We start from the raw sequence: 23,324 nt of genomic DNA, 5'->3' as shown, positions 1-23,324 counted from the left end.
TTTCTTCCTTCAGCATATGGCTTTTAAAGATGATGATACTTTACAGAATAATGGAATGAAAGCCCAAAGCAAAAAGCCTCTCCCCCCAATTCCTTTTTTTTTTTTAATCAGAAATGCAGAAGCCTACAGAAGAAATAAATGCCATTTTTTTCCCCTTATGAATTCTAACAATTCCTGGGTACCCTGTGAGAACTCCAGAAGGATTTTTGGTCTTGGAAGGCAGTGTAGTGTCACGAAAACATCACAGGCTTTAGAATCAGACAGACACAGGTTATAACCCCAGCTCCACTGTGTAACCTTGGACAAGGGAGTTAATTCCTCTGAGCCTCAGTTTTTTCAACTGTAAAACAGTATTAATGTACTCAGGCACGGGTTGTCACGATGATTAGAGGTAACATAATTTAACACTTACCAGAGGGTCTGACACATAGTAGGTGCAAAAAATGAAGGCAACTATTAATGCTATTACCCTAGCAAACAGAAGATTAGAGCATTCCTGAGTAGTGAGGTAACTGACAACTTTAGGATGACCATGGACTTTGCGTTCTGGAGCCTTTTGACTTTTTTTATCTCCAATTCTCCTCCTTCTCCTTCAAACCCACTCAGAGACAAGGATTGAATTGTCCCCATGTTACACAGGTAGTTAATGACAGCCAGAAATTCTCTCCATTAAGTTGCTTTCTCTCCATTAAATGAAAAATTCGCATGTTCATTCAACAAAGAGGTGTTGAACATTTGGGATACAAACAGCCTGTGTCAGGTTTTGAATGAGATACAGAGATGAGTTTGCCTCTCTGTGTTTCAATAAGGAATGGATATGGGTAACTCTAGTGCAGGCTTGAAGATATAAGCTGCCTTCAGAGTGGTTCAGCTGACAATGGCAATGACAACAATAATGTCAACAACAAACATTTACTATGTTTGTGCTAAGGAAGAGCTTTACATCCATTACTTCGCTTAATCCTCAAAATACTCCTTTGGACAAGTCTTATTATTATCCCCACTTTCCAGAAGAGAAAACTGAGGTACAGAGAAGTTATTTTCCCAAGCTTACACGACTAGTAAGTTGTAGAGTTAGGATTCAATCTCAGGCAGCCCTATTCCAGAGTTCAAGATTATAATCATTACTGTAAAGTATAGCTTCAGAGGAGGATTGGGTTAGGATGAAGACAGTGAGAAGGCAGCCTTTGCATAGGAGGGAGGAGCTGGGCAGAAAAATGGGAAAGATCCCTCCAAGCAGAGGGATCGATGGGAACATAAAAGCATAGAACTGAGTAAACAGAATTAAAGACAACTTGGCTTGGCTAGTTGTTGTTAGCTGACGTTGAGTCTGCCCCCCACTCGTGGCGACCCCATGTACAACACGATGAAATGCTGCCAGGTCCTGCACCATTCCCATGAACGTTGGACTATTGTGTTCCACAGGATTTTTATTTGTTGATTTTGGGAAGTTGATCACTGGGCCTTTCTTCCTAGTCCATCCTACTCTGGAAGCTCTGCTGAAACCTATTCAATTCCTAGAAGGGGGCTGGGGACATAGTAGGGGTCATTTGTTCCCCCCATCTCCCCCATTTCACAGAGGGAAAATTGAGACCCAGAGAGGAAGTGACTCACTCAGTGGGCTGGTACTAGGCTGAGAGTGTTTTTTTTTTTTTTTTTTTTAAAGTGTTCCATTCATTGTCTCCTCCAAACCTGGGGGCCACCCCCTGTGATGACAGGGGTCCCTAGTTTCCCTCTTGGGTGGGACTACACTCTGCTCCCAGCCGACACTGTGCCTCCACATTTTGAGGCCATCTCTCCTTAACCTACCGGATATATATAGTCTGTTACCACCTCAGGTTTGTGGTTCTCAGTGTGCGTGACACCATTTATATTCCGCTGGGTGCCTTGGGTGTAATTTACCTATTATCTATCTCAAAACATAGGTAAGATAAAAGTATATATGGTGAGCAAAAATGATTCGTTTACCACTCGCTGGCTAGTGGCTCCTAACTCATTCAGAACCACCACGCTCCCCTCAGAGTCAGGGTACACCTTCCTCATCAATTCAATCACTTATGTTTTCATTTTTCCTTATATAGAACTCAGTACCTCCCTCCAGAGAAACAACTGGGTCTCTTGATCTCAGATGCTGTACTTCAGAGAGAGTTAAAAAGAACAAGACATCCTCTCCAGGACAATGTGGAACCTAGGAAGATGGAGCCATGGGGCGGCCTTTCTGGATACAGAGACATGGGGACCGTCTTCCTTCTGAAGCAGGCCCCATTCATGGCCTGGATTTCCCAAGGGATGTGAAAGAAGAGAAGAATACTCCAATCAGATTTTATCCTTGGAGCCAAAGTGGGGGGAAAGGAGTTCATTTTATTTTATATCGTTTCAGAACATATATATGAAATTCCTAGTGTGTCTAAATGCATAGAAGATATGGTGATGTTTTTATGCTCCTCACCATTCTTCCAGGGGTCTCAGACTGGTGGCCCACAAGCTGAACCCTAGGCCTGTTTTTGTTTGATCTGCACAGAGTTGGGCAGTTACTGTACACAGCTGAGTGGAGGCTGCCTTCTTTAGCTGGCACGTATGTTCCCCAGTTCATCTCAGCCCCTATCTGACCTCCCTTTCTATGTGACTGAACTTACTAATTGTCTGTGTGACTTTGGGTAAGTCTCTTCCCCTCCCTGTAAGCTAGGATACTCGTTGAATTTGGGTAGAGAGTGGATTACCTATTTATTTTGTTTATTGCCTGCTTCGTCTCACTAGAATGTGAGCTCTAGGAGAGCAGGTGTTTTTGTCTGCTTTATTCCGTCATGTCTCGCATAGCACCTTGAACCATCCCTGCCACGTAACAGGTGATGAGTAAACATGTAATGGATGAATAAATTATCTTAAACATTCCTGTCAGCTCTGTAAAAAACTTTCTGAAAATTTGCCTATTGTGATTTTGGAAAAAGAAATCTCTCCTCAATTAAACAGACCTCAGACTTTCAGAGCAATCTAGAAAGAGAGAGAGTGAGGGAGCAATTTGACTTCCCCTTTGCTGATTGCCAGAACTACTGGCTGAGATGCAGAAAATGATGGTTTTCATTTGCGTATCCAGCAAAGGCTTTTATCCTCCTGTTACTGCATTGATTTTAATACTCCCATGTGGCTTTTGGGAGCTTCTGAAACTTCTACTCTTCTGCCTCTCCATGGTCTGTGAAGCTGCTCAGTATTACAGCCTGGCTCTGGGTCTTGCTATTAGGCAGCAGAGGATTAAAACTGAAAAGGAAGAAGTCAGTGAGGTGGCGTTCCCAGTGATGGGGCCACCCACAGATGGCCAATGCACAGATCACATCTGCCACAATTGTAGGATCACCTCACCGGGGCTAACCTCTGTGTGCTGGCATTGCTTGCTAATGGCAAGGGAAGTGATCAAGGGGAATATATACTAGTGAATCCCTTTTGTGAGCTCCTCCTGGCAGCCTGGCCTGCAGGAGAGTGTAGGATCCCTAGGGAGTCTTCTGCCTTTCGATGGCCACAATTTCCCCCTTTGGATCCAAGGCCTTGCTCACCTAGCAGGTAGCACACCCTAGGGCAGCAAGCAGGCAGACCCTGGGCTCAGTGTATACTGTTGTTGATTTACACCATTTCTGGCTGACCTGTGGACCTTGCTTTCTGCACTTCCCATTTGACATTCCTGGACAACACCCTAGTTCAATGACTTTTAAAGGTTCATGCCCATCTGACCCTGAAGGAGGGGGTCTTGTGAAACATGCATATCCTTGTCCCCAGTTACATTGTTTCCAATTCAGCAGATCTGGGGTAGTGCCTGGGAATCTGCATTTTGACAAGCATCCCAAGTGATTTTGATGCAGGGAGTCCCAGCAGAAATTCCTATACCTTGCCCCAAGACACAGGGCTTCTATCACCATTTCTTGCCTCATCACTACCCACACTTTCTTATGGCAGTGAACCTGTGTCTCTAACTGGGTTTATGTTTTCAAAATGCAAAATGTTTTATAATTTCAGGCTGCTTCCGTCAGCTTCCTTGAATATTTACTTCCAGCCTTCCTTTCTTCCCTGCAGCACACATGGAGATGCGCAAGAGGAGTGGGTTTGCCTGGCTTTCTCTGGGAAGAGAGGAAGCAGAGCAGGAGGTGGAAGGGGTAGGCAGCATATTGGTTGCTATGGAACTTGTGTGTGAACTCAAAGGTCAGGCTGCCATTGGTTATCGGGTTGGGCTCTCCTCATTGGCCACCCTGTTCCCATGGTGAGTCAGCTACAGGCTCCCCGCTCAACAAGTACATTAACTGGGGGGTGTGTGGTATAGGGTTCCCAGAGATCTCCAAAGTGCCATCACCTCCCCCGCCTGAGACTTCTCACTGAGAGTAATTATCTTCACCAGGTGGAGATAATTATCATATATTCTGATACAATCTAAGATTAAGGATAAAAGACAGTTCTGAAAGCTGAAAGTATGATTTCTCATTTTCTTCTATTCCCCAATGACATTCTGACCCCCTTTTGTTCTCTTTACTAAGGTCATCTGAACCTAGAGAAGCACTGACCTCATGGAGAAGCCAATAGAGGAGTGGAGGCTATGGGAGGAATGAGTTGAAGATGCTAATTCTTAGTTCACTTGTAGGTAATGAAGCCTTGGGTTGAGACTGCACAATAGGATAGCATTGAACTGGGCATCATAGGCCATGGATAGCATCTGGGTGGCTGTAGAGAAAATCTCGTTGTCCCTTTTGGGCCTCAGTTTCCTCATCTGTAACATGAGATGGATAAACCAGAGCATCCTAATGATTTCGCCCAGAGCTAAGGTCTATGCGACTATGGTTCCACGTTTTCCAAATGCCCTCTTCCTCTTGGGTTCACCCTTGAATCTTCCCTCTCCTCATCTCCATATATCCAATTCATTAGCAAGTCCTGTCAATTCTAGTTTCAGAATAGACCACAAATCCATCTACATGGTCATCCTTATAATTTCCATCAGTATAATTTCCCCTGGGCTGCTATGAAAGCCTCTTGCCTGGTCCCTTAGCTTTCACTCTTGTTTCTCCTCTGCCCTAATTCATTTTCCTCATAGCTACCAGAATGGTATTTTAGCATGTAAATGAATCCTTCTCTTAAAACTCCAGTAGCTTTTGGTTGAGTTTAGAGTAAGACCCCAAATCTATACCATGGCCACAGGGTCCTTGTCATGGATCGGATTTTGTCCCCCAAAAATATGTGTATCAATTTGGCTATGTCATGATTGTCTGATTGTCTACCATTGTATGATTGTCTACCATTTCGTCATCTGAAATGATTTCCCTGTGTGTTATAAATCCTATCACTACGATATAATGGGATGGATTAGTGACACCTATATTGATGAGATCTACAAGATTAGATAGTGTCTTAAGCCAATCTGTTTTGAGATATAAAACAGAGAAGTGAGCAGAGAGACATGGGGACCTCGTACCAACAAGAAAGCAGCACCAGGAGCAGAGCCTGTCCTTTGGACCCAAGGTTCCTGTGCAAAGAAGCTCCTAGATCAAGGAAAGATTGATGACAGGGACCTTCCTCTGGAGCTGATGGAGACAGAAGGCCTTCCCCTGGAGCTGACGCCCTGAATTTGGACTCATAGCCTACTAGACTGTGAAAGAATAATTTTCTCTTTGTTAAAGCCACCCACTTGTGGTATTTCTGTTATAGCAGCACTAGATGACTAAGACAGTCTTACACGTTCTATTCTCTGCCCATTTCTCTAATATCACCTCCAATCACTGGCTTCTCCTCCTGTCCCTGAAACCACTTAGTTAGTTCTTCTCCACCTGAGGGCCTTTGCACATAACTGTTTATGTCTTTGAGCTGTGTACAAGACTAACTCCATCTTACCCATCCACAGCTCCACAGAGAAAGCTTCTCGGAACATCCTAAGTAAGTCTCCTTTAATTACCACTTCCTTTATTGTCTATTGCAACAGCAGGTTCAATTTATTCATAGCGCATCACACTTTATACATTCATGGTTCCTTGTTTAGCGACTGTCTCATATGAGTATACTGAAGTCTCCTTGAAGGAAAGGTTCCCTCCCCCATCCTCCATTCATCATTATATCTTTGTAGCCTCATTGCCTAGCTCTATGTCCTGCCCATTTTAGGCAATTAGTAATATCTATCAAATAAATTAATGGTCTTGGCCACAAGTAGGGGGAAAAGGTACAGAAAGGAAAGTTGGGGGAACTAAAGACACATTTTGCCTGTAAAGATTTTTGTTCCTTCTTTAATATATCCCTTCTCAAAATGCTCCTCTACATGGAAAAAGAACCTAATATATCTATTAAAAAATAGGTCTTTGGGCATAAGAAGTAGACCCCCCAAGTGAATTCATGGATGGTATTTTTATCTCACCAACAACGTAATTAAAAAAATTGTAATCTGTAATCATAGTTAAGCTGAATTTTAACTTTGAATACTCAAATAGATCTCACAAAACCAATTTACCATATAAACATTTTAAAGGTAAGGGTGAGGAGTCTTTAAAGAATGTTATTAGCATTTACTTGTATAGATCAATGAATGTGTTAATTACAGATTATGTTTATCTACTCAAGGTTCTGGTACAGGAAACATCTATTTTAGGCCCTGTGGCCAATACTGCTGGTTGACCTACCCAACATTCATTCCTACTCCCGCTTCCCCACTCTAGAGGCTAGAAAACCTAGATTCTTTTCTTCCCAGCCTTCCTGGCAGCTAGAGGTGGTCACTGGCCACTGTTCTGGCCAATGAGAGAAGCAAACATCTGCTTGGGGTGGGGAGTATTTTCGTAAAGTTTCTGTTTTCCTGATCCAAAGAAATGGAAATGGATGGCAACACTTTTTCTCCTTTTTGCTGCTTAAACATGGACATAATATCTGGAAGCATTCATCTCTTGACCATGAAGGCAAGGTCCAGAGAATCACAGAGCTGCTGATCCTCGTTTCACTGAACCAACATGAGTCAATGTCTTGTCTCCGCTTTTCCTATAATGTGAGAAAGATAGGCCTTTCTCTGTTCACGTTACCTGGGTCAAGTTTTTTGTTACTTGCAGACAATCACATCTGGCCACATTTTGTTGGCATTTGGTTGTTAGAAATGAACTTCAAAAATGTTAAAAAGAGATAATACTGCTTATCTATGAGTGCAGGTACATGCAATTTAGGTGGATTTAGTCCCCCAAACTCTAAATTAATAAGGATTTATTATGTATTATTTAAATGAGTAGCAACAAAAATTAATTGATTCTCATTGGAAAGGATATTATTTAAGATGTTTTACATATGCAAGCCTCTTAGAAGTACTTCTTACTATAGCACTTAGGGTGTCTAACATGGTGCTGTGAAGATCAGAGGCTCACAAAACTTGTTGACTTCATCAGAAGATATGTAGACAATGACAAAAAAACTTTTATTGGTGTTTACCATTTTATGTTTGATCCCTGGCCCTGATTCCTGGCTTAATGTCCTGGCCTTCTTGTCTGGCCCAAGTTTGGATGAAGGATACGGATTTTCTCTTTAGTACATATTTCTGAGAAACACTGTGACCCATATTCTGACTCATATGGAATTTCTACAGACTCCTAAACTCTGGGATTGGCCAAGGTGGGGTGGTGAAGAAGGGGCCATCTCAAGTGTATAAACTCCCTATGCAGGCTGGTTCACTTCTATATCTGTTATTCCCTTTCCTCCACATTCATAAATCCTTCCTCTCAGTTCTTATGAGAAGGAGGCATAGGGAACCAGGTCTCTGGAGAAAACCACTTGCTATTTCTGCTTTGTCTGTGGACTTCCTCAGAAGAGAGTCATATAGGTCAGTGGTTTTCAAATTGGTGTGAGCAGTGGCACCCTTTTTTCTAGTGAGGTTTAGTAGAAGCCTAATATATAAATCTGATAAAATAAAATATAGTCATCCAAATTTCAGTGCTTCCTATCTACTGGTTGGGTACTCTGATACAAGTTCTACATGTATTAATCTCATTTAAGCCTCATGAGAAGACTTGAGGTAGGAATTATTATTTACATTTTACCAATGAGAAAACATAGGCACAGGTTAGGGATCTGCCTACTCAATCTCATCTTCAATTCAGTGGCAAGTCCTAAGACACACTAGTGGAATCCTCAGTACTCCAGGAAGCACAGTTTGAAAACCCTGTTGCGTACAGAGGTCACAAACTCAAATACCTTCACAGGGGTCAGCTGAGTAACACAGGAATGAAGGAAGCCAGGTGGAGGCTGTGAAATCCACATGTCATCTAAAGAAGGCAGCTGCCCCTCAGTGTTGGAGGCTCATTGCCAAACTCTGTGCAGCTCAAACAAAAGCATGCCTGGGAGAGAATTCAGCTCATAGGCCACCAGTCTGAGACCTCTGGAGGAATGGTGGGTGTCATGGATTTAATTACGTCCTCCCAAAAATGAGTGTATCCATTTGGCTGGGCCATGATTCCTGGTGTTGTGTGATTTTCCTGTATATTGTAAATCCTGCCTCAGTGATGTTAAATGAGGGAGTATGTGTGGCAGTTGTGTTAGTGAGGCAGAACTCAATCTAAAGATTGGATTGTGTCTTGAGGAAATCTCTTGAGATAAAAAAGAAGAGAGCAGAGAGACTGGGAGACCTCATACAACCAAGAAAGCAGCACCAGGAGCAGGGTGCATTCTTTGGACCCGGGGTTCCTGCACCTGAGAAGCTCCTTGACCAGGGGAAGACTGAGTACAAAGACCTTCCTCCAGAGCCAACAGAGAGAGAAAGCCTTCCCCTGGAGCTAACACCCTGAATTTGGACTTATAACCTACTAGACTATGAGAGAATAAAGTTCTCTTTGTTAAAGCCATCCACTTATGGTATTTCTGTTATAGCAGCACTAGATGACCAAGATGGTTGGAGGGGGAAAACATACCCTGAAGTCAGACCTCGAGGTGCTTAAGAAGTAATATGCCCACTGACAAAGGAAATAATGGAGGAAAAACAAGCCCACGGGTCTTTTCAGGCACATGCATGTTCAGATGGTCCTACGTTATACCGACTAGAGAAGAATCACTCTTCCCACTGTTTATCCACTGGCCTGATTTATTTTTAAGCAAGCCCTTCCCCTGCTTGGTTCTTTCTACTCTTCACCATGTGTTTGCCAGTATTGGCCAAGCATCCAGTCTCACACCTCCTCCCCCACATCCCTTCCCTCCTCTAACAGTCTTCTAATTTAAAGAAAAACATGATTTTATGGTGAACGATGAGACTTTCTAAATTATACAGCAGGCAAAATGAGTCCTGGGGGAAGCTTGTTAGGAAGATTTTAATTATTGACACTGAGGAATATTGGTCCTCATCGACATTTCAATGCAAAATGTGGAGAGGTGGTAAGGACGCCACTGACACATGTCCGTAAGGCCTTGATATTTACACACGTAGGTATCGAGAAAGTGAGAGTATGTGCAAACCTATTCATGACAGCTCAATTCCAAGTCATGTCTTCCTGCACATTTTAGAGACCTAGTAATCTACAAGAAATGCCTACTGGAAAAAGAGTTCATAGACATGAAACTACTTCAAAGGAACTATAAAGGAACTATAGTCAGTGCTTATTTATCAGGTAAATTGGAAGGGACTTGTGGCATGAACACTCCGGAAAGTGGCAGAAAGAACATTATACACAAAGACAGAAGGCCAGTAAATGTGGGCATTGGACTAGACTGGTAGTTTCCAAATATTTTTCCCCTCCTTCCTTTCCACCCTTCCTTCCTCCTTTCTTTTTTATTAGCTTCAAAATCCTTTTTTCCAAAGAAATCATATTTACAAGTCCAATTTTTTTAACAGATAAAAATGGAGCTACTCTGGTTCCGTGTGTGTGTGTGGTAGGGGGGGACCCTTCTGATTTGTTCTCCTGTAACCCTCAATGGTAATATCTGAGGCACCTCTGAGAAACTCCTTTTTCGAACCAAAGGCACAAATTTACAAAACTACTGGAACTAGATTACTCCCAAGGTTCCTCTAAGAACCAAGAAAAGGAGAATCTTTTTCTCTTAGAGATGGATAAACTGTGGCTTACCAATGTCAAGTTACTTGCCCAGGGCCACATATACAGTTGGTGCTTGAGCCAGGACTCATAATCCGGGGCTGCTCCTACCATGCAAAACTGGTACAGGGTGGTGGTTTTAATACCAACTCAGCTACCTACTAGCTGTATAACCCTGACAAACTAGTTGTGGGATGTAATGGGAGTCCCACATTATACTGCTGTAAGGATTTAATGAGATAATACATGCAAAGGACACAGAACCTTGCCTCACATATGGTAGGTGCTCAATAAATGTTTTACCATACTGCCCCCATCATTTATCTGTGCCTTTCAGCTAAGCCAAAAAAAAAACCCAAACCCATTGTTGTCTAATCGATTCCAACTGATAGCGACCCTACAGGACAGAGCATAACTGCCCCAAAGAGTTTCCAAAGAGTGCCTGGATTTGAACTGCCAACCCTTTGGTTAGCAGCCATAGCACTTAACCACTACACCACTAGGGTTTCCATCTTTCAGCTAGTGAACATTGAAGCCATGATTATGCCTACTAATCTTGAGTGCCTCAACCAGGTAAAGGACAGAACTGGCCCAGATACAGGATGAGTCCAGATAATCCACAGCATGCAATGAACAGTTGACTATAAAGCATAGTTTAAAAAATTAAATGCAATGAAGTCTGGAAATAATTCCCATCCCTTAACTTTACAGTATCTTTTTTTCCCCAAGAAAAATGTGCCATTGAGCAAAGAGGTAGAGGAGTGATGCCTGACCTGGGAGAAATGTCACATCCTTGCTGCATGAAGGCTCCCAGAGAGAACCACAAGCTGTTGAATATCCCAAACTCATTGGACTGGTCACTGGTTGTCTGGTCACGTCCTTCCTCAAACTCTTCACTGTGCCATTCGTAGGGGCTGAAGCGGCTGACCAGGAAGAGGACAACACTCACTCCAATGTAGGCAAAAACGATGCACATCCAAATCTCATAAGCCAAAGGATCGAGGAAGGAGAAGACCCCCGGCTTGGACTTCTGTGGTTTTTTTATCATGATGGAGATCCCCAAACTCATAAATGGCTTGGAGAAGTCTATGACCTCTTCTCGGACCAAGGTGATGGTTAAGGGGGCCACAGCCACATCTGCTCTCTGGAAAAAAAAAAAAAAAGCAGCTGTACTCATCAGCTTTCTTCCTTCTTTTGCTCCTCTCTTCATTGTAGATATTCTTTTGTATCTCAAAGGATGTGAGTGGGAAGAACCTTAGAAACCTAACCATTTTACCCTATAAAATATTCCTGACGAGTGACTGATCAACTCAGTATTTTACAGGGGAGATTATTTCCTTGTTTGATAGTTCTAATTGTTAGACTCTTGTTCCTGATCTTGTGTTAAGGGGGCTGTTGTGAGTATTTGTTGCTTTTGCCTGCCCAGCAACCATCCCTCCTTCCTCTGGTAGGAGAGCACCTCCTGGGCCACCTTCAATCCTTCTGGTTGAAATGGGGCTGATCACCCTGGTTACTGGGCAAAGCACATGGCTCAGGCCTGGCCAATCAGGGCACTACACTCCCCTGGCTAGGATGATTCCTTCCAGGATGGGTATATGACCCAAAGTGGTTTAGTGAGAAATTGCCCTGAGAGTCAGAGCTGAGAAACATAGATTCTGATGCAATTATCTGGGCCACCTTAAATTTAGGGGTGACCCTGGGTTCCCTAGGAATATGTCAATATATTCCTATTTGTCCCCTAAGAACAGGAGCCAACCACTCCATTTGCCTAAGTTGGTTTGAGTTGGGTTTCTTTTTCCTGGGTAGTCCTGGATAACAAGGTGGTGAAGGCAAATTTAACTTGATAAACATTTGTTGAGTGCTTATTAGGTGCAAGCCCTAGGCTAGAAGCTGTAGGTAAGCTATGGTCCCTGCACTCAGGAAATTACAGACAGATAGGAAAGACTGATACATATACACACAATTTTACAGTCTACAAAGTGGACTGAATATATGCTTTCCAAGAGATATAAAATGCTGCAGGAGATCAGGGAGGGATGAATTCAGGAAGCGCATCATGGAAGAGGTGACTTCCAAGTTTGGCATTGAAGGATGGGTAGGGTTTTGACAGGCTGCTCTGGCACCGAGCAGCATTCCAAAGAACTACGTTGAGTAAAAGTCTGGAGGTAAGAAGGGAAAGTAGCATCACAATTTTTTTTTTTTTTCCGGAAGACTGCTAAAAATACACACATATAAATTAAAAAAAAAATTTTTTTTTTTAATCTGAATGTAGGTTAAAAAAAAAGGTTGCAAGAAATGTTCATTCTTGGGCAGCCAGCATGAGAAGGTCAGGATTTATCCTACTGAGGAAGGTGGAATGGTTGCTAGGCAGGTACAAACAACAGATACTCACAACAGCCCCCTTCTCACCAGGCCCTGCTCTTCAGTCTTCCCTGTCTCTCTCTAATGGCAGAAGCACTGGCATCGATGCAATAAAAATCCACTGCTTTGTTGGCCTGATATCAAGAGATCCTGGAAACCCAAGAGGGTTTCCATGGACAGATGCCACACATTCATTTCTGCAACAAGACGCATGCCTATGTAGGTCTGTTTGAGGCAAATGGCTTTCTTCTATGATGCTATGTGACAGTCCAGATGTGAGGCTTGCGACAGATGCTGTAGGGACGAGGGCCCCACCCAGCTGCTGCCCGCTGTTACTTAGAGATTTCTTCTGGTTACTCTCATTGATTGGACTTACTGAGAACATGCTTAAGTGGAATTAAAAGCTCGACTTCAAAATTATTTAAGTTCTCACTTACATAGAAAATTTTTGTAATGTGGAGTCAAGTGTGAATTTCATAGTAATTCTGTTTTTTTTTTCTTCCCTAAAACCCTTGACATAAATCTTGATAATTTTTACAAACACTCACAGGCCAATACAAGAGAGAAGAGATCCACTTTTTTTATCTGTAAATAGATGGGAAAAGAACAGGGGAGAAAAGCGATGGAAATGAGGACTGGCAGGGATTGGCCCCAAGTTACTCAAAAGGGAGATGGATGGATACGAGCTTGGAAAGTGGTAAAGAGTACTGGGTGGATTTGTTTCGTGCTTTCTGATGTGAGTTAATAAAAAGGATGTGGGCCAGAAAATTACAGAACCACATTATTCCAGTGCTTAATTCAGCAGTTCCAAGATTTGTTCCATGAAACATTATTTCTTGAATGATATCGGTGGCACAGTGGGTAAGTGCTCAGCTGCTAACCAAAAGATCAGTGGTTTGAACCCACCAGCTGCTCAGCAGGAGAAAGATGTGGCAGTCTGCTTCTGAAAAGATTATAGCCTTGGAAACCCCATGGGGGCAGGGTAGCTATGAGGTAGAATCATTGGGTTAACACGAAAATAAATACATTTGGGAAACATGGATTTAAACAGGTTACTTTGGGTCAGGATTTCTCAGAACCTTTAAAAGGCCAATCTGTGTTGAGAATTTCCAAGAGGGTTAAGTAGGATGAAGAATTTCGCAAATTATTTGGTCATGGATCCTTCATTTCTCTAAGCATCAAATGGGACCCACGTGTAGGTGAGGTTCAACTACCTCATTTTACAGAAAAAAAGCTCAGGTCTAGAAAGGGAAGGTAGTTTGTCCAAACTAACAGAGTCCTAGCTTGTTTGACATTGACTGAGAAGCTTCAGGAGTTGATTTTCACCACCTGAGGTCATTCCTGGGACTCAGCAGGATCAGGTCAAGGGAAGCACTGATCTAGGAGGAAGCAGACCTGGCTGTTCTGCTCTGTGACTTGCTGACTCTGTGCTCTCAAGCGATACGAACTTACTCATTTAAAAAAAAAAAAGGTATAATAATTCCTGTTTGCCTATTTCACAGGATTGTTTTATGAGGGTCGAAAGAATTCAAATACATGAGAGCATGGTGAAGTGTGAACCTTTTACAGGTGCTCAAAGTTATTTTTCTAAGCTGACATCTTAGGGGAGTGTTCTTCAAACTTGAATGTACATCAGGGTCCCCTGGAGAACTTCTAAAAACACAGAGGGCAGAGTTTCCGGTTCCGTGGCTCTGGGAGGAGACCTGAGTATTTGTATCTCTAGCAAGTTCCCAGGTGATGCTGCTGCTGCTGGTTCAGAGACCATGCTTTAAGAAGCACTGACCTAGAGATCCCCAAACAAAATATGTGAAGTCTAGAAACGATCTTGGGAAAAGAGTGTCCAGTTCTGATGTGGTAGAGGAAAAACCAAAAGCGAATAAAACAATCAGGGATGGAGATTACTCTGAGCCAGGTGATATATAAGTGAATACTCCCTGCCACTGTCTGTGCTAAAGGGTTCACTTTCAATGAATTGGCAGAATCGGAATTCAAATCCAGGTGTCCGTCTGCAAAGCTCACACTCTTTCTGCTTCATGGAGACAAAGGATAAACAGAAAAGTCACCAGTGAATAAGGTAGAAAGACATCTCTGCAAGAAGCAAAAACTTCATTTGCAGCATGTGGCATCTGTGAATGTAGCTACTATTGGTGTTCTCACCACCAGTTAATATTGGCTTTTCAAACCAGTGCTTGGATGATGTGATTTCTACAGAAGCAGTTTACCCCATGGTTAAGAATTTACAGCGTGGAGTAAAAAAGCCAGGGCTTCATTTCGGTTACTAACTGTGTGTTCTTTGTCAAATTACCTGACCTCCCTGAGCCTCAGTGTGCTCATCTATAAAATGTGGATAATAATCATATCTAACTTGTGGAGTTGTTTTAAGAATTAAATGAAATAATGTGGGTGAACTATTTAGCATAGTACTTGGCAGATAATAAATTCTGAAATGCTACTATTACTATTATTGATAAGAACAAAAGGAAACAAAAGAAAGAAGAGAGAAGTCCTACTTGACACCTGGCTATTTAAACAGCACAGAAAGAATAGATTGGAGGCTCCCCGATGAAATTTTTCTCATCTCACTGTTGGTTTACGGCTGAGAGATACTATCCCTCTATTCTTCCTAGGGAAACAGGGAAGAGAAATCAAACTAAAAATCAAGTGAGAGTCATCCAAGTGGGCCCATTACAGGGTCTTCGGAATACCATCTTTACTGGGCAGAGGAACAAGCCTGGTGGATGGAAGGGGATGGTGAGCAGAACAGGAAGCTAAGGCCTCCTGCAGTTTCTCAGGCTTGTCCAAGTTCTGAGCCATCACTGACTGCTGGCTATTAGGAAGCTTGTCTTTGGGATGATCATACCATTGTTCTGCTTGGATGATGGATCTTTTACTAAGGGAACCGCATTACAGGGAGTGGAGGTGAAGATGAATGCTGGCAGGAAGGGAAAAGTTCACAGCAGGTGTCATGGGGATGACCTTAAAAGCCTAGCTCAACCTCCCATGGAAACCAGACTCCAGATGCAGCATTAACCATCCAAGCCACTATCTGTCACCAACGGAGGCTCCCAAAGTGAGAAGTAGTAGCGGGGAGGAGAAAGGGTAGAAGCACCTCCTGCCCTCAACTTATTAACCACCTTTCCAGGTCATCTCAAAAGCCACATCCCTGGGGAAGGTTTTCTTTATTTCATCTCTTTCTACTTGAATTCCCATAGTCCTTTGTATAACTCACAGCCATCACAACTCCTCTTGTCCTGATATGAGAATGAGACTTAAAACTTTTCAAAAGTGTGGCTTCATCCTGACCCTGAACTCAACATCAACCTGGGTATATGCTTCAGCTTGAAGACCCACTTACTGTGAGTGAAGCCATGGTGGTCCCCTTCCTGCTTGGTGGCCTGCTTCTTCTTCCATTGCCTTTTGCCATTCCTCTGCTCAAGTACCTTCATGACCTCCCGATACTCATTGAATCAATTCACACTCTTCCTCTTGTCATTTCTTACTCAAACTCACCCCTGACTATTCCTCAACCCAAGACCTCTAGAAAACTCATGTTTCTCACTCTCCTCTCACACCTTACTTACTGTACCACTACTATTCTTTAGGCTTTCCTGGGCTTTCTATCTGAATTTGGCCATTTTTAATTTTTCAAGCTTCACATCGTTCTTGATGGTTAGCTAAACCCACAGCTAGTCTCTTGCAGAACCATACAATTTAGACTTCTTGATTTTATGCTATTTTTTATTATTTTCTCTCACTGTCTCATTGTCTTCACTATCCCACAGAATGTTAAGATCCTTGGGGGTAGGAATCAGATCTTTTGATTCTCGATGGTTCTCTAAGCACTTAAAATTATGCTAGGCATTCAGTGGCACCTCAAAACTGCTTCCATCTGTTCAATATTTTACTGCAATTATCATTGGTTTAAGTGTGGTGAGTGATATAAAGATGAAGTAGACTTACCCCTATTGTACAGATAACCATTATACAAGGCAGGGTATGCTAGGGATTATAAAAGAAACAGAAACAAATTTCTTCAGGGGAAGATGAGAACAGTTACAAATAAGGAGTTCACATCTGTGATGGGGAGAAAGAAATGACATCTTGGAAAAGGTAACACTTGATACAGTTTTCATGGGAGTAGTAGGATTTAAAGGTGGAGAATGGAAGGGGATGCTCTAAAAAACTAAATGAATAAGGAGGACCAGTTTGACTGAAATGGAAGGTGCATGAGAGAGAATACTGAGAAGAGAGATTAGGAAGTGAGGTTGGAGGCAGGATGCACCTAATAATGGGGGAGAAATTTATATTTTGAGCAGTGAAGTAACAACTCAACACTCTGCCATGGGAAAACTAATCTGGAAGGTTATACTATCACTTGCATGGACGGTGATTAACTGAAGTCATAAAACTGTGCAGAATGGGGCTGAGGGAGCTAGACCAGGAACCTGAACAAAGAGGGCCTTAAGACATTGGATTTTGGGCTCCTCCTTTTTTCAGAAGCAATGATACTCAACTATATTGTTTAATAGGCATCTGAATCAGGTGCCTTATCCAAACACCAAGTGATATCCTGTCTAACCCTCTACTCTGCACTCCAATTCTCCCACCCTAGGGTGAACTTACTCCATAGACCAGCTCTCCCACCATGCCATTCCAAGCCTTGGTGTCAGGGTCTCGGGCTCCATATTTTCCATCGCTGACAATCTCAAGACGGTAGGAGTAGCCCACGTGCTTGGCAATCTCCGCTGCCAGCTCCACACAGTAGCCCTCATAGCGGTCATTGCCCTCAAACTGGTTGGCATTCTTCTTGAGCATCACGTAAGGGTCTTCCTGGTAGAGAAATGGGGAGATGGAGAACGTGGGTTATGGGGTCCCCCAGTAAGGGAAGACTTTGTAATAGCAGAGGAGGACATAACAAATATCAGAATTGAAGAAGTCTCTTTAACTCCTAAATCTATTTGCTGACTTTCTGCCTCCCCCCAACCCTCTCACTCACAAACTTCTTGGGTTAAGCAAACTTTCTTAAAATAAGAATGTCTTATGGTTCACAGCTTTTCGAATTCTGTTCCGGGAGCTCTTGTACTTTATGATGGTGCCACTGAGGGCACTATAATGAGGAAGTAGACTCCAAAACTGGTTTTTCATTATTAATCACTGAAAATCAGCAGCTTCACTTAGACCCACTTTACTTACTGGACTTCAGGAGACGTTCTTTGAAAATGGCTTCTACCAAGGGAGGGTAGATTATGAAAACCATGATAATTTAGTCTCACTTTTATGTTATATATGTGGGGAAACTATGGCTCAAAAGAGGGTAAGTGACTTATCCAAGGGCACAAAGTGAGACAGCAGCAGAGTCAGGGTGAAAACTCAGCGCCTCTGAATTCCAGGGCATTCCTTTTCCACTCCGTCTTTCTGTCTACAACACAATTTGGCAAAAACAATGACCTACTTTCTCTCCTGGTGGAAAATACTTGTGCTAGTCTAGCTTGAATCCCAGGTATCCTTGGTGAGGGACTAAGTACTCACGAGGATTGTAGTGACGATGTACGTTCTATTCTGAACACTTGAATTATCTCCCCCTGCTTGAGCATCGGTGGCTGCAGGGACAAACTTATCATCTTCATTCCAGTAACCAATCTGTTAATGAGAGGAAGGCAGAGTTAGAAGGTAAGCCAAGGATATAAGGTGAGCAAGAATCTCAGTCTATCAGAGATAGGCAAGGGAGGAGCTCAGCATCACACCAGTGAACTACTGGGCACATCTGGCTCTAAAATTATTGGTAGATAAAAACAAGAGGCAAAGTCTACACAAACCATGGCCTCATCTGCCCTGATACTAGAAAAATTAGACAGCGTCTGGCTACCACTACTGACTGTTCTAACGAGGGACACGATAGACGGTTCTGGATAGAATGGGAGAAAAAATCTAGAAGAAAACTTTAAATCTTAAAAAAGACCAGACTTACCAGACCACTTGAGACTAGAGGAACCCCTGATACTATCACCCTGAGATACCCTTTAAATTTTGAACTGAAACCACTCCCAGAGGTCATCTTTCACCAAAATAACAGATTGACTCGTGAAATAAACAGTATCACCTGTGAGTACTGTGGTCCTTTAAAAAAATGATCTATGTGAGACCAAACGGTCAATAATTGCCCTAAAGCAAAGATGAGAAGGTAAAAGGGGGGTGGGGAGCAGGCAGGGAAACTAGATTAATGGAAATGCAACAACCAGAATGGAAATAATGAGAATGTTGACACATTGTGAAAAATGTAACCATTGCCACTGAACAATATGTATAGAAATTGTTAAAAGGGAACCTAATTTGCTGTGTAAACTTTCACTTAAAACACAATAAAATATTATACAAACAAAACAACAAGCAAACAAAATAAGAGACAAGATGCTCCCCAGCTTTCCCTGTCCCCCAGTGAAAACCCTCATCTGATGAGTTAAACCTGGGAGCTGCCCCTCTGAGCAGTAAGAGTATCACTATTTATGTGCCCAATTTTGGTACAATGTGATCCAGGGCCATGAGAATTTAATACCCTACAGTTGTTCACAAAGTCAAACCTTTCTTTTTCCCATACCTATTAACCCTTCTCTTCCCTGAGCTTATTTTGAGCTGTGCTTGGAACCAGGTAATTTAAACATGACATTGCTTTTATTTTCTTTTTATGTTAGACTTAGTTTTCCATCTAGATTTAAATTCCTAGATGATGGCTATTTCCTTTATTTCTCTGATTTCTGAGTGTAAACTAAAGTAATCCTGAGCATAGATTGACAACATTTAAATAAAAAAAGTAGGTCACTTAACCCTTATTCATTTTCTGAGGTCTTTCAGCAAATATTTATTGAATCTCTACTGTATGCAAGGCTGTAAGCTAGAACATGGGTGGTGCTGTGTGGCAGGATTGAGAGAGACACAAAGAAGTCTCAGAGATAGTCCTTGCTTGTGAGAATACAGTACCTCTCGTCTTCTTGGGGAGATAAGACACACACACGTGGCCCCTGTCAGTGACCAGTGAGCAGTTCAGGTGGCCTGGGCATAGGGAGTTCAGAGAAGCAGAGGTTGAGTGTAGGATTTTATATATATATTTAAAAAACAACCTAAACCCATTGCCACCGAGTTGATTTTGACTCATAGTGACCCTATAGGATAGAGTAGAACTATCCTAAGGCTGTAATCTTTACAGAAGCCGACTGCCACATCTTTCTCCTGTACAGCAGCTGGTGAGTTTGAACTGTTGACCTTTTGCTTAGCAGCTGAGCACTTAACCATTGTGCTACCAGGGCTCTGTGGGATTATATAAACCAAAAACCAAACTCACTGCTGTTGAGTCAGTTCTGACTCATAATGACCCTATAGAACAGAGTAGAACTGTCCCATAGGGTCTCTAGGCTGTAAATCTTTATGGAAGCAGACTGCCATACCTTTTGGGGAGCTGGTGGATTTGAACTACCGATATTTTGGTTAGCAGCCGAGCACTTTAACCATTGTGCCATTAGTGATTATATACCCGTACCAAACCAAACCCATTGCTGTTGAGTCGATTCCGACTCACAGCGACCCTATAGGAGTTTCCGAGAAGCGCCTGGTGGATTTAAACTGCTGACCTTTTGGTTAGCAGCTGTAGCACTTAACCACTATGTCACCAAGGTTTCCAGCAATTATATACAGGGTTATGAAAGGCCGAAGGAGGAGACAGGGAATAAGAGGCATGGGTCACAAGGAATAGGTGGGTGGGCCCAAACCTTTAAAGTCTGGGAGAATATGGGGAAGGCAGGAATCTGCCCAGATATGTTGGTCCTGGATGGAAGACATGGTTAGCCTCAGAGGGCAGTGGGCTCTTGGGTCTAGGTAGCAGAGAGCTTTGAAAGCCAGGTTAAGCAGTGTAGACTTTATCCTAAGGGCAACAGGGAGTCATGGAAGGTCTGGGAATAGCAGAGTGGAATAGTAAAGAAAAAGTTAAACACACACAATCACACATATGTTCTATATAAATATATCTGTTATATATGTGTATGTATATATATACACACACACATAAACACACATATATATGCATATATAATATCTTTAGACAGTTGTATTTTGTTTTGTGATCATTCTGTTGGCTGTAGATGCAAAGGGGAAAAAGGAAGGAGAGAGGGAACTGCATGTGCAGGGAGATGATCAAAGCTACCAACAGCCAGAACTCAGCCCAGACTCAGGGCAGCTGAGGCACACACCAGATACTTAGCTCAAATGTCACCTTTATTTCTGCTGGAAATAAATAGCTCTTCCTGTGTTCTCACAGCCATTAACAACAACAACGTTAACTGCTAACATTTACTATGTTCTTTCTATGTCAGAAGCAAAGGGCTCAAACAGCAAAGATTGTGAGAATGGTGTAGGACCCAGCAGTATGTTTCACCCTGTTTTGTAAGGGATCATTTTGAGTTGGAATGGACTGGACAGCACTTAACAACACGTCAGAGGCGCTGGGGTGTTTTATAGTTTTTGTGTCATTTCATTTGACTTAGGGGAGTTTGTTAACTTGCTCAAGGTGATGCAGCTGGAGGGGGTTGAGCTCAGCCTGGGATCCTAGCATCTGTCTCCAGAGGTTGCTTTTAATCACTTCGCTGTTTTTGTGAAGAAGGGCTAGGCCCTGGGCTGGAAATCATATTAGTGAACATTTATTGAATGTTATGGTGTTCCAGGCACTCTTCCAATCGCTTTTTATATTTTTACGTCTTTATCCTCACAAAAACCTGTGAATCGGTAGATCATTAACATTTCCATCTTGTATATGAAAGTAACTGGAAGTGGAGAAGTTAAGACACTTTTCCAAGGTCACAGGGAAGCCATGGAGCTAGGATCTAAGCCCAGGAAGGCTGACTCCAGGGCCCATGCCCTCTGTACTCTGGTGTGCTGCCAGGCAACATGAGTCTAGTCCCATGAGAGCCCTGTGGTCTAGCTGTTTGTATGTCTGCTTCTATCTCTCCAAAAGACTGTGGGCTCCTCCTGGACAAGGCCCACAGCCTACTCATTCTAGGATCCCTGTCGTAGTCCAGCACATCCTTTCGCACAGAAGATGCTTAGGAAATGTTCATAGAGAGAATGAATGGGACCCAGCCTGGAGTCAGTATACATACAGGTGCTGGGATTATTCAAAGGTCTGGTGAAGGGAGCTTGTCTCTCTGGACACTGGGTTAAGATTTAACCTCAGTGCAGGCACGTGGATAACGCTGTCTGTGTGGGATGCTTTTAGTCAACCTGGAAGGAAATGTTCCTCTTTAATGAGACAAAAATAAGAAACTAGACTTCCAGAATGTCAGAGCTGGAAGATGCCTGAAGGATGATTTCATCCAACCTCCTCCTTTACAGAGGGAAAAACAAGCTCAAAAACCAAAGGATTTGCTCGAGGCCCTTTAATTAGCAGAAAGTAGTCTCATCTCCCAATCCCGTACTCACCTTGCTAGGCCAGTGTTCCATGGAACCCTAGGAGGTCTGTGGAAGCCCCTCATCATTTTCATGGAAGGTGGAGGGGAGGGGGACAGGGACAGCTTCACATATTAGGATTTCCCTTAAGAGTTCCTTTAAGGAGCTCTCTGTCTGACAAAGAAATGGTTTTAAACCACTATTGTGGTTTACTATCATCCATCCATCCATCCATCCATCCATCCATCCATCCATCCATCCATCCATCCATCCATCCATCCATCCATCCATCCAACCATCCATCCATCCATCCATCCATCCATCCATCCATCCATCCATCCATCCATCCATCCATCCACCCACCCACCCACCCACCCATCCATCCATTTCCATAGTATATTCATAACATTTAACTCTTTTGATCCTTACACTATACAAAAAGAACAGATAAGCTTGGACTTATTTTTCCCAGTTTTACAGATGAGAAAACAGAACTGGGGAGATCAAATGACTTAACCTATAACATATAGATAGTAAAGCAGATTATGGACAGGAGGCATAGAACCTAGGTTTCATGGACCTCAAAGGTAGGATTATTTAATATGATCAATAAAAACCTGGGAGACCATCTACCAAATACAATGATTATCATTTTTCCCCATGGATAGTTAAGATGTTTCCCATTTCTTTCCCCTTTTGCCCATTCTTCTTCCTCCTCATTCTTTTCTCTTTTTTTCTTCTTTTCTGCCCTCTCCACAATTGGTCCATGGGGTTAGCTGTTCCTACTCAAACAGTACAGCTATTAGTAGAGGAAGATGCTTACCTTTGACATGTAACTAGTTCCTCTAAAACCCACAATATATTAATAGGTGTTATTTTTAAAAAGAAGGGGCTCAATGGTCATGAGCTCTGACTCTGGCATCAGACAGACCTGATTTAAAAGCTTAGATTTCCTAATTACTGTTTGACCTTGGCAAGTTACTTGACTTCTTTGGGTCTCAGTTCCTAATCTATAGAATGGATATAATAAGAGTGTCTATCTCACAGATTTCTGTGAGAACTAAGTGAGTTAATGCATGTAAAACAGCACAGTGCCTGGTTCATACTAAAAAACTCCAAAACACCAGCTGCTGTTAAGCTGGTTAATTCCAACTCAGGGAGACCTCAAGTTGTTGGAGTAGAACTGTGCCCCATAGAGTTTCCAATGGCTGATTTTTTGGACTTGAATCACTAGGCCTTTCTAGGTACCCCTGGGTGGAGTCGAAACTCATTTGATAGCAGCCAAGCTAGTTAACTGTTCATACCACTCAGGAGTTCATACCAAGTTCTTGATAAATTAAAAAAAGAAAAAAAGATATTCATTTGGGTAACACCTAGTGGAAGGTTAATAGTTATTATATTGTAAGACTTTTCAGAGTCTTTAACTAGCTACTGAACGTTATCTATCTCTAAAAGAAGTATCAATTATGCAGCATTTTCCAAACTCACTTGACAACAGAACCCTTCTTTACATGCAGCCTGTAG

At 42.5% G+C, this 23,324-nt stretch overlaps 1 protein-coding gene across 4 annotated transcripts in view; it reads right to left on the bottom strand.

The window, feature by feature from the left end:
• Positions 1 to 23,324, bottom strand: part of GRIA1 (glutamate ionotropic receptor AMPA type subunit 1) — a 381,310-nt gene that overhangs the window by 102,999 nt on the left and 254,987 nt on the right. For all 4 annotated transcript variants that reach the window (XM_003404615.4, XM_003404616.4, XM_064278580.1 and 1 more), the window contains 3 exons: positions 17,901 to 18,011; positions 16,995 to 17,201; positions 10,784 to 11,154 (listed from right to left, as the gene is read on the bottom strand). In XM_003404615.4, the coding sequence (XP_003404663.2) occupies positions 10,784 to 11,154; positions 16,995 to 17,201; positions 17,901 to 18,011 (689 nt within the window). The remainder of the gene's footprint in view (positions 1 to 10,783; positions 11,155 to 16,994; positions 17,202 to 17,900; positions 18,012 to 23,324) is intronic.

The sequence above is a fragment of the Loxodonta africana genome, chromosome 2, assembly GCF_030014295.1.
Source record: "Loxodonta africana isolate mLoxAfr1 chromosome 2, mLoxAfr1.hap2, whole genome shotgun sequence".
In the NCBI taxonomy this organism is placed as follows: domain Eukaryota; kingdom Metazoa; phylum Chordata; class Mammalia; order Proboscidea; family Elephantidae; genus Loxodonta; species Loxodonta africana.
This window is presented reverse-complemented; position numbering and strand designations above follow the sequence as displayed.